Raw genomic sequence first — 11,958 nt, forward strand, 5'->3', positions numbered from 1 at the left:
CTGGTATAAGGGAGCAGAGTAACTGACAAAAATGGTGCCCGTTTGCTGCCCCAGCGTCGACATATTCTTGAGACGGTTCTGTGCTTCGGACGGTAAAGCTATTTACAGAAGTGTGACAAAAGACCCTTTGAAGTAAACTTCCTTTATCTGGGCTGCGCAGAGTCCCAAGGCAACATACCAAACCTGTTGAGGAGCAGAGGAAAGTAAAATTGGAAACGGTGTCGTTACTCTCAGCGAAACTCACCTCCCACGTCGCGACTGCTTGTTGAACACGTCGTACAGCTGAATCTGCAAGCGGAACACGAAGGCTACTGCTGAGGATAGGTGCACCGCGTCTATCTCTCTGTCCCTCAGAGGAACAGAGAGCTGTGCTGTGAGGTACCAGATTGGCCTGAGCGGCTTCACTACTATGTTTGGATTGGCCAAGATGTCGATTGTCATGGTGTTGGCTATGAGGTAGTTGTTTACTTGTTCTGCTGAGGGATTTCACTGTAATAACATTGATTAGAAAAAAAATGAACATTTTAAAATTTCTGTATGAATGGATAAAGTTATTTCACTACATATAAGGAAGACTGTGCTGTCTTAATAGCCTGGCTTAGGGTTGGGTGCACTAGCTTGGCTTAGGGCTAGGTGTATTAGCTTGGCTTAGGGCTAGGTGTATTAGCTTGGCTTAGGGCCAGGTGTACTAGCTTGGCTTCGGGCTAGGTGTATTAGCTTGGCTTGGGGCCAGGTGCACTAGCTTGGCTTAGGGCTAGGTGTACTAGTCTGGCTTAGGGCCATGTGCACTAGCTTTCCTCAGGGCTGGGTCCACTAGCTTGGCTTAAGGCTAGCTGCACCAGGTATTTCTCTGGACAAAGATGGTCTTAGTCTGTAGGGTCCAATCCAAAGGCCTACAACTGACCTCATCATATTTCACTCATTTCAACTAGCCACAGAACTGTAGCCAGAAAGAGTCCTTACCAATGAAAGAAAAAAAAGAGTAGGTTTTTGTATTTTTTTTTTTTAAGATAATGTAACCGCAAAACTGTTCTTTTCAATTCATAAGATTTATATAAAAAATACTAAGCAATTTTGATTTTAGAATTATAATGATGTACTGTATGTCTACAGAGAGAGAGAGAGAGAGAGAGAGAGAGAGAGAGAGAGAGAGAGAGAGAGAGAGAGAGAGAGAGAGAGAGAGCTTGACGTTCATTATACTTCGAATAACAATATTTTACATATTATTTTTCATAAGCAAATAAAATAAGTTTTCTACCATGCTATTTTCAAAAGACATATACAGAATATTTCAAACTTTTATGCATTGTTACAGATAAATCTATAAACGTTAAGGAAAAGAATATGTTGAGCAGACTAATTTAAGTCGCTTTTTAAAGTTTGTTTTTATAAAAGATCTATTTTAATGTTGCTACTGTTCTTGAAATATGATATATTGTTCATTACTTCTCTCGTAGTTTATTTATTTCCTTGATTCATTTCCTCACTGGGCTATTTTTTCCCCATTGTAGCCCTTGGGCTTATAGCATCTTGCTTTTCCCAGCATGGTTGTAGCTTAGCTAATAATAATAATAATAATAATAATAATAATAATAATAATAATAATAATAATAATAATGGAAATTAACAATCACGATATTTTTGAAAATATTATTTAAGTCAAAATTGTTTAACGAATAGTAGGTTTTTATTGGTTCAATTAATATCTCTCTCTCTCTCTCTCTCTCTCTCTCTCTCTCTCTCTCTCTCTCTCTCTCTCTCTCTCTCTCTCTCTATATATATATATATATATATATATATATATATATATATATATATATATATATTATAACATTATCTTTAACATTATTTAGTGTTTAAATATTTCAATATGACATAAAAAATCAAAAAATCACAATAAGTCTTTTAAAACATAGGTATTTTTTAATCTATCTTTAATGTAAACTTATAGTTTAATTTTAAAATAACTCGGGAATGATTAGCATACATACATATATATATATATATATATATATATATATATATATATATATATATATATATATATATATATATGTATATATATATATATATATATATATATTATATATATATATATATATATATATATATATATATATATATTAATAATTTCATATGAAATATAAATTAGAAAAAGAATAATATTTAATACAGTTTATAATTTATAGAATATATCAACGTTCAGAAATTTATATATGGACAATTTCATATAAAAGATATATAGATTAGAAGAAAATAATACTTACGAGACTTTATATATTAAAAAACAGTTTTGAAATATCGTCCAGTAGGCCTATATTTTAAGAAATGAATTTCAGTAGATATTAAGAAATACACTTCAGTAAATACTGAGAAATACACTTCAGTGAATATTGAGAAATAAACTTTAGTAAATCTTAAGAAATAAACTCAACACTGATAGATCTACCTTCAGACTGATTCCTCCACTCCACCCACAAAACACACCACCCATTCTTATAAACTCCGCCCACACGCCCATGGCGGAACTCGAGAGTCTTACCTTTTCACGCCCACCTCTTGAGCAATTGTCAAAGATAATTTTTACTTATTTAAGAAGGGCTGGTTACTTAAATGACGTCTCTGTTTAAGTGAAAAGTAGGGTAAGTATTATGCATCGTCATTAACCGTAGTTTCTCGAAGAGCAAAAGATGTATAATTATAATGTAATTTTTAGTTATACAAAATTTAATTTGACATGAAAAGTTACCTTAGAATTATTTAGATTCAAATATAATAATAATAATAATAATAATACCAGAATTTATAACAAAAAAATATTATTTTGAAAGAAGTGAAAGTTGGAAAGTTATGAAAAGTGGCTAAAATTTTCTCTCTCTCTCTCTCTCTCTCTCTCTCTCTCTCTCTCTCTCTCTCTCTCTCTCTCTCTCTCTCTCTCTCAACTTTATGCTGTGTAATAATTAGCTATGGATTTTTCTTTTTTCTTCTTTTAAATTTTTTGCCTTTTAATAGTTATGAATTATGTGGGTTTCCAATGTTTATAATAATAATAATAATAATATTTTCCTAAGTAATATATATATATATATATATATATATATATATATATTTATATATATATTTATTTATTCATATATATATATATATATATATATATATATATATATATATATATAATATCATCTCCTCATACGCCTTTTGAAGCAAAGGACCTCAGTTAGATTTCGTCAGTCGTCTTTATCTTGAGCTTTTAATTCAATACATCTCCATTCATGGTTTTTTCCTGCTTCATAATCCTCAGTCATGTTGACCTGGGCCTTCCAACTCTTCTAGTGTCTTGTGGAGCCCAGTTGAAAGTTTAGGGGTGCAAAGAGCATGCCCAAACCATCTCCATTTACCCCTCATCCAGATCTCATCCACATATGGCACTCGAGTAATCTCTCTTATAGTTTCATTTATAATTCTGTCCTGCCTTTTAGCTCCCGATATTCTTCTGAGGGCTTTGTTCTCAAATCTACTAAATCCATTGGAGATTGTCTCATTGTCATACCATGACTCATGTCCATAGAGTAACACCGATCTCACTAAACTGATTTATAGTCTGATTTTTATATGTAATTTCAGGCGATTTGATTTCCAACTTATACTTAACCTAGTCATTGCCTGGTTTGCCTTTTTTCAATCTTTCATTAAACTCAAATTGTAAAGACCCTGTATTGGAGATCATAGATTCTAAATATTTAAATGATTCCACCTTATTAATCCTTTCTCTTTCCAACAATATTTCATCTTTCATTGCATATTCCGTTCTCATCATCTCTGTATTTCTTCTATTTTATGTTGAGCCAAACCTCAAATGATATTTCATGCATTCTGGTTAGCCAGCTTTGCAGGTCATGTGGTGTTCTTCTAATAAGGACAGCATCATCATCATGTTCTAGGGCAGCTAATTACCTGATACCAATCCAATCCAATCTTTCTCCACCATCCCAAACTCTTCTATGCATTAAAAAATCCATGAGCAGGATAAACAACATAAGTGACAACTCATTCCCTTGAAGTACTCCACTGTTCACTGGAAATTTATTTGATAGGACGCCACTAACATTAATCTTGCACCTGCTATGCTCATGAACAGACATAATCATATTTATGTGGAACTCGATAATAATGCGGGACTCTCCACAAAATTGGCTAGTGCACACTATCAAAGGCATTTTCATAGTCCATAAATGCCATCAAAAGTTTATTTCTAGTCTACATATTGCTGTACGACATGTCTCAAAATGAAAATTTGGTCAATACAACTTCTACCTTTCTAAATCTTGCTTGTTCATCTCTCAGTTTTTCATCAATCTTGCTCTCCAGTCTCCTTCGAATAAGCAACTATATATATTCTTAAGTGTGTGATGCCTCTGTAATTATTGTAATCAGTCAGGTCTCATTTTTTGCCATTTTCACCAACACTCCTAACCCCATTGGTTCATTCGTTCCAGATTGCCCGGGGACTTAGCCCTGGATGGGGACTCTTGAATAAAGTTATAGCCCCCAATTACACACAGATTGTGCTCTAAGGCAGCCGCTCAGCACAAAAAGCATAGCCCCCAATTACACACAGATTGTGCTCTAAGGCAGCCGCTCAGCACAAAAAGCATAGCTGCCAATGTCATTTTCACCCATCAGGCCTACCATTTTGCTCGCAGCACAACCCAAGCACAGGACTTGGAATTGAGGTGCAGCGGCTCAGCCCAGAGAGCGTAACTGCTGGGACCAAAAAACCAGGCCCAATTGGAACCAAAAGGAAGAGTTTTAGTGGTAGCACTAAGTCCCAGTAAGTAGGAGAGACTGGGAGAGGAGTGAAGGACCTTTAGTAGAAGAGAAAAGGAACAGTTTTAAGTTAAAACAACTTATCTCTGCTGAGGGGAGGGGTGAGATTAGGGGACTAAGGAGGGATTGGAAAGGAGTCTGAACACAAAGGGGGATTTTAAACAGAGTGCAGACTCTGGATTCAAGGTGAAGGATAAAGGATTTCATCCAGGGGCAGAGAGTCGACATGGTGGATGAAGGATGGGTTAGGGGAGAGGCTTTTGGGGGGGGGGGATGGAGAGGAAGAAGGAATTTGGGAAGAAGTTGTAGGTACGGTAGGGTTAACTGGATGAGGAATGATGGCTGGAACAGGTGCGATGATAGGCTGATGAATTGGCTCGCAACGTGGGACTCTCTGCTACTCGGTTGCCTGTGGCAGTGCTGCTGCTGTTGCAGAAGAAGGTGGCGGAGTCAGTGCTTCTGTTGGTATGGTTGTTGGTGGGTAGGTCGTTTCTGCTAAGACCCTATTTAGGCACTGGACACCTCCAGTTCCAGGCGTGGTGTGGCCGGGCACAGTTGGGACACTTAGGAAAGGTTTCTCTCCCTTCTTTGCGTGCTTCGATGCATTGCTGAGTGGGGTGTCTTTGGCTGCAGATGCCACAGACCGTGGGGCTCCTGCAGTCTTCCTTAGGATGCCCAAAGTGCTGGCATTTGTAGCACCTCATGGGCTCAGGATCAAAATCTTCAATGGGGAAGGATCCCCATATCCCATGGTTGAGGAACGGTAGGATGGGCACCTTCATGCTGGTTGTTTTGTGCTCAGCATATGCGATGTTCTTACAGCTGGTAAGGAAATCAAGTGGCGTTCAGACTGGGTAATTGCGGACCATAGCTTTCCTCAATCTCATAGCAAGGTACAGGTACATCAGGAGCCTTCCCTCTGGAGAAGGCTGGCGCCTAGCGCCCATTCATCAGTTTTTACCTCTTCATACCACATTCTACAAAATAATCTTTTAAGAATTCTAGGGGTCACTTCATTTTCAGCCAGTATCGTCTCGGCAATTATTCCATCGTATCCAGGGGCTTTCCATCTCTCGAATTTTTATCGATAGCTTTGACTTCAAACACACTGAATTCATTCATGGGCAAATCAAGGTCTTCCTCAGTTTCAGGTATATCAATCATATTCCCTTTCATCTCCTACTCATGACCTCACCACGGTATTCCATCCAACGTTGCTTTTTTTTTATCTCCTGTTGTTTAATCCATCTCTCTTTTTGATGGGCATGTGCTTCTTCTTCGTTGACGCAGTTGATTTCATTAATAATTCTATGAGCAATTCTTACACCATAGCCAATCCCTGAAATTATAGCTTTATCAGCCTCATTTGCTTCCCTGTTTGAATATTCTCTCCAGTCATTCCTACCTTATCTTTTGACTTCGCTATCAATACTGGAATACTTAGCATGCTCTACCTTTTAATTTTCATTACTTCCTCGAAAACTTTCAAAAATAATTTTGTCTTTGTCTACTTTTTATGGTATCCCAAGTATTATTTGATATCCATGGCTTTCTCCTTGTAACTGCATGTCCTAAGCCTTCACTAACAACTGACTAATATATGCTCTTCATATCACACCATTCTTCATTGTCTTCTCTTCGTCTCTTAAAGTTTCTAAGACAACAAATCGATTCCTACATTCAATTGCAAATGTTTATCTGGGCTCATCTTCTAGAAGCTTAGCTGTATTCCATCTACATTTCTGTTAGGTGCTTTTAGTTTTAATTTAAGTATGGGAATGAGGAGTTGGTGATCATGAACCATATCTGCACCTCTCTAGCTTCTTACATTTATCAAAGTCCTTCTCTCTTTATTAATGGCAATGTGATCTATTTGAATTTTTGTAATTGCCACATGGTGAAGTCCATATGTATATTTGTGGATGTACTTGTGATGGAAGAGAGTAACCTCCAATGACAAGATTGTTTGTTGAACAGAAACTTATAAAATGTGGGCCGTTTTCATTTGCAACTTCGCCAAGCTACTCAGCACCTATCACATCAGCTGATATCCTAACATCCATTGATAGTCCCTCGGGGAGAGAGTTGTCAAGCAGTTAAAAATGTCAAATAAATTTATAATCCTATATTTCATTCAGACAAATTTATTGAAATTTTTTAAATTTGAAATAATATTTTATATATATGTTTTTCATTAAGATAACATAATATTTCAGAATTATTAGCATAAAACAAACTATGATAATGGATAATTCAACAGTTCTGGGAAGTAGGTCATCGTTTTATGTATGGAACTTCCTACGGGCCAACCAAATCTACGGGCCAACCAAGGGAAAGGCCCGTGCCAACAACAAGTGTTGGCTTTAATACCCCAACAACAACATATGGAACTTTTCGGGCCAACCAAGGGAAAGGCCCGTGCCAACAACAAGTGTTGGCTTTAATACCCCAACAACAACATATGGAACTTTTCGGGCCAACCAAGGGAAAGGCCCGTGCCAACAACAAGTGTTGGCTTTAATACCCCAACAACATATGGAACATTAATAATAATATGAAAATAATACAACTTTTTCTAGGGTAAAGGGCTTAACGGCCTTTCCCTTATAGATGTATTTATAGATATGTTAATCATATGGTCACTTCTACAGTAAACCATACGCTGCGCGGGTAAGCGTCATAATCTTCATTTCATTTGTCAGTCGTTTCTATCTAGAGATTTCAAGTTTCCTATTTCTCCATTCATTATTTCCTGCTTCACACTTCAGTTTTCAGCCAAGTGGGCCTGGGTCTTCAAACGCCTCTCGAAACTTGTGGAGCCTAGTTAAATGCTGAACTATTGTCTCCTGGGTTGTGCGAAGAGCATGCATAGACGATCTCCATCTACCCCTCATCATAATCTTATCTACAGAAGGTAATCAAGTCATTTCTCTTATAGTTTCATCTCTAATACTGTCCTGCCATCTAACTCGCAATATCCATCTGAGGGCTTTGCTCTCACATCTACTAAATCTATTGGAGATTGTTTCATTGTCATACCATGACTCATTTCCTTACAGTAATACCGATCTCACTAAACTGATATATAGTCTGATTTTTATATGTCATTTTAGGCGATTTGATTTCAAAATTTTACTTAACCCAGCCATTGTCTGATTTTATTTTTTTTTTTAATCTTTCAGTAAACTCAAATTCTAAGGACCCTGTACTAGAGATCATAGTTCCCTAATATTTAAATGATTCAATCTCATTAATCCTTTCTCTTTCCAATGATATTCCATCTCCCATTGCATATTCAGTTCTCATCATGAGCCCAACCTCATGTGATATTTCATGCATTCTGGTACGCAAGCATTGCAAATTCTGCGGTGTTCTGCTAATAAGGACAGCATCATCAACATGCTCTAGGTCAGCTAATTTCCTATTATCAATCCTGTTATTATCAAAATATATAGTATGCTTATTCTAAAGAGACTGGAGAGAAAGATTGATGAAAAACTGAGAGATGAACAAGCAGGATTTAGAAAAGGTAGAAGTTGCACTGACCAAATTTCCATCTTAAGACATGTTGTACAGCAATGTGTAGAATATAGGAATCCACTTTTGATGGCATTTGTAAACTATGAAAATGTCTTTGAAAGTATGCACATGACAATTTTGTGGAGAGTCCTGCGTTATTATGGAATTCCTCTTGAATATGTAAATTTGATAAAGACTGTTCATGAGCATAGCAAGTGCAAAGTTAATGTTAGTGGAGTCCTATCATATGAATTTCCAGTGAACAGTGGAGTACTCCAAGGGAATGTGCTGCCACCTATGTTGTCTATTCTTCTCATGGATTTTGTAATGCATAGAACAATTGGGGATGGTGTAGGAGTATTGAACTGGATTCATCATCAGCATCATCATCTTTATTTTTTCTTTTTTTCACCAACACTCCTAGCTCCCATTCACCAGGTTTTGCTTCACGCCACATTCTACAAAATACTTTTCTAAGTATTCTGGGAGTCACTAACTGTCTCACCCTTTAATTCACGGAATATCCTTATCTATACATTTTATTTGACATTTCACTTTTTCATCCTGATTTTCATTCAAATTAAAAAAAAAAAAAAAAAAGTTATGGGGTCTGAGGATGGCAAAAATATGCCTTTGTAATGATAAAAAAGCCATTTTAACTGCAGTAAAACAAATACACATGTATGTACAGTATATATATATATATATATATATATATATATATATATATATATATATATATATATATATATATATATATATATATATATATTATGGCTTTGATAAATTAGGATTAATAAAAAATCAATATACATGTCTCCAGAGGAGATAAATTTATGGTTCTATTCTCATTTCATAAGTATGTTTATCATAAAATTACCTTTAGGTACAGTATATGGTTTAAGACAGCAAACATCAGGTTAACAAATATATTATTGAATTTAAAAAGTAACGCAATAAATTATAGATTTTGATTAACTAAGAGACCATCTGATCAAAATAGTTGAAAATGCTGAGTGGACAGGAATTGGAAAACTGCTCAGAACACGAGGAAGAAGAAGATATTCGTCCAATCTCAGATGCTTCGAAGTACTCCAACATGGGGCCTCCCGTCCCTTCTCTTGGCCTGGAAATTCAAGAAGAGTGTAAAGAGAGAGTGTCAAATTTGCTAAATTTTGATAAAACTTAACAGGCTTTCAATAAGAATAATAAAGGCTTTTCATTGGGAAATGTTAGTACATTAGTAACGCGTTCGCATAGCGACAGATCGATCCCAGCTGGGACCGTAAGTTTAAGCTGTTTACTGGGGAGGCCACTGCTTTGGTTGTGATGCTCTTTTAAATACTTAAAATAATGCATATGTTAAACAAAATTAAGCCAAACAAACCTCAGAGTAAAATAACTAACATTTAATAATCTCCTGTAATAAAAACAGCACTATAGAATTCTCTAAGAAATAGGCCTAGACATCTTTCTACATAATTACTTTGACGGCTGCTTTTCCGGTCCCATACAGCAGGGGAACCCTACTCTACAGGACCTTCACTGTCGTTTTATTTTGTTTTGGATTGATAGTGATATATGGACAAGCTACAATATGTTGAGGATTGATAGGGATGTTTGGACAAACTACAACTATGATGAGGATTGACAGGGGTGCTTGAACAAGCTACAATATGTTTGGGATTGATAGGAATGTTTGAGCAAACTACAATATGTTGGGGACTAATAGGGATGTTTGGACAAGCTGTAACTATGTTGGGGATTGATAGGGATGTTTGGACAAGCTGTAACCTTGTTGGGGATTGATAGGAATGTTTGGACAAGCTGTAACTACGTTGGGGATTGATAGAGATGTTTGAACATGCTGTAACTACGTTGGGGATTGATAGGGATGTTTGGACAAGTTGTAACTATGTTGGGGATTGAGAGGGATGTTTGAACATGCTGTAACTAGACTACGGCGGGAATTAGTAGTGATATTAGAATAAGCTACACTATGTTGCCATTGGTAGGGCTATTCAAACAAAGCTAAAGCTACACCACATTGGTGATCGATAGCTCAAAGAAGCATAGGCCAATAGACATCACAAATTCTCGCTTACGTGAACACTGTAGAGATCATCTCTCCAATCACAGTCCAATCTCGGATTGGGAAAGATTGGACCTCGCAAATGAATCTGAGGAGGCAGGATCTGCCGTCGACGCCATATTCACGCGTCAGTTTGGACTCCAGCCAATGGTAGACGAAGAGTTGATCGTCTGCAAATCTCCTGTTGTGTTGGACATAACGAGGACATGGGTTTAATTACCTGGTTATTCAGTTATTGGATAGATTCTCTCTCTCTCTCTCTCTCTCTCTCTCTCTCTCTCTCTCTCAGGATGTAAATTTAATAGGCTTATATGCACACACCACTGATATATATATATAGAGAGAGAGAGAGAGTATGAGGTAAATTCAAGCAAATTCTAAAGGCTTATATGCACACACCACAGATATAGAAATGGGGGAGGGGAGAGAGAGAGAGAGAGAGAGAGAGAGAGAGAGAGAGAGAGAGAGAGAGACTCTTTATCTACCTGTTCATTCTACTCTGCTGTTTGATAACATCCAAGTAGAGTGTAATGCTGCACAGCATTGCAGGCAAATTCCTGGGCGTTGGAATGCCATCGCCATCGGCCTCCGTGATTATAGGGACGCCCACGAAGCTGGAGAAATTGACTATGGTTGTGTTCAGGGGCTGCACGATGGACGCCATATCTATAACAATAACAACAACAATAACAATAACATCAATAACAACAAATATAGACATTTCTAGTCCACTGCAGGACAAAGGCCTCAGATATGTCATTGGTCTTGTCTTGGGTTTGGGCCGTTTTCATCAACATGCTGGCCACTGGATTGGTGATGGTGGGAGATTTTCGTCTGGTCGCTGACACCATACCAACCTAGTATGGGTGGCCCTAATTAGTAGAGATTGGTGATCAAGGTGATACTCAAACTCTTTCACCATGTTAAGGCAGCCTCATTCAGAAAGGGTGTACTGTGTGTATATATATATATATATATATATATATATATATATATATATATATATATATATATATATATATATATATATATACTAATTCAACCACTAAACTTTCTCCTTAACTATTCTTTTCAAAATCACTTTATGTATAGAAAAAAAAATCCCTGAACAAATACACTATACTATTTTATCAATTACAACAATAAACTACTTATAATAAGTAAAAAATTGTACTAAACTTACTTTATAAAGTAAGAGAGACCAAGTTTATCTTCTACTTTAAGTTGGAAGAAGACTAAGAAAGATATTTGTCTATCCACAAGATATAAAGAAAGGGGGGGCGGAGTTATCTAATGGGGAGGAGTCAGTGAGAGAGAGAGAGAGAGAGAGAGAGAGAGAGAGAGAGAGAGAGAGAGAGAGATTTCACTTTACTCTAGTCTAATACCAGAAGTTTAAAATCCACCTTAGGCCTATGCTTAGAAATAAGATATTTTTACCCTTATAAAAGGATATATTAAGAATCAATTATAAACAATTAAATATTACGGAAGATTCTTGTGAAAACAAATTATTAAACTAA

The 11,958-nt window shown here is 36.4% G+C and overlaps 2 protein-coding genes across 2 annotated transcripts in view; both read right to left on the bottom strand.

Annotated features, from left to right (window-relative positions):
* The window catches only part of LOC137626715 (uncharacterized), a 4,324-nt gene extending 3,883 nt beyond the window's left edge, over positions 1-441 (bottom strand). The window contains exon 1 of the mRNA XM_068357723.1: positions 245-441. Coding sequence (XP_068213824.1) covers positions 245-441 — 197 coding nt within the window. The remainder of the gene's footprint in view (positions 1-244) is intronic.
* Positions 442-9,324: 8,883 nt separating this feature from the next.
* On the bottom strand, positions 9,325-11,102 carry LOC137626716 (uncharacterized). The gene is made up of 3 exons (XM_068357724.1): positions 10,924-11,102; positions 10,452-10,619; positions 9,325-9,472 (listed from the first exon to the last, which is right to left on the bottom strand). The coding sequence occupies exons 1-3, from the start codon at positions 11,100-11,102 to the stop codon at positions 9,325-9,327; spliced, it is 495 nt and encodes a 164-aa protein (XP_068213825.1).
* Between the last annotated feature and the right edge of the window lie 856 nt (positions 11,103-11,958).

Source organism: Palaemon carinicauda, chromosome 34 (genome assembly GCF_036898095.1).
Source record: "Palaemon carinicauda isolate YSFRI2023 chromosome 34, ASM3689809v2, whole genome shotgun sequence".
In the NCBI taxonomy this organism is placed as follows: Eukaryota; Metazoa; Arthropoda; class Malacostraca; order Decapoda; family Palaemonidae; genus Palaemon; species Palaemon carinicauda.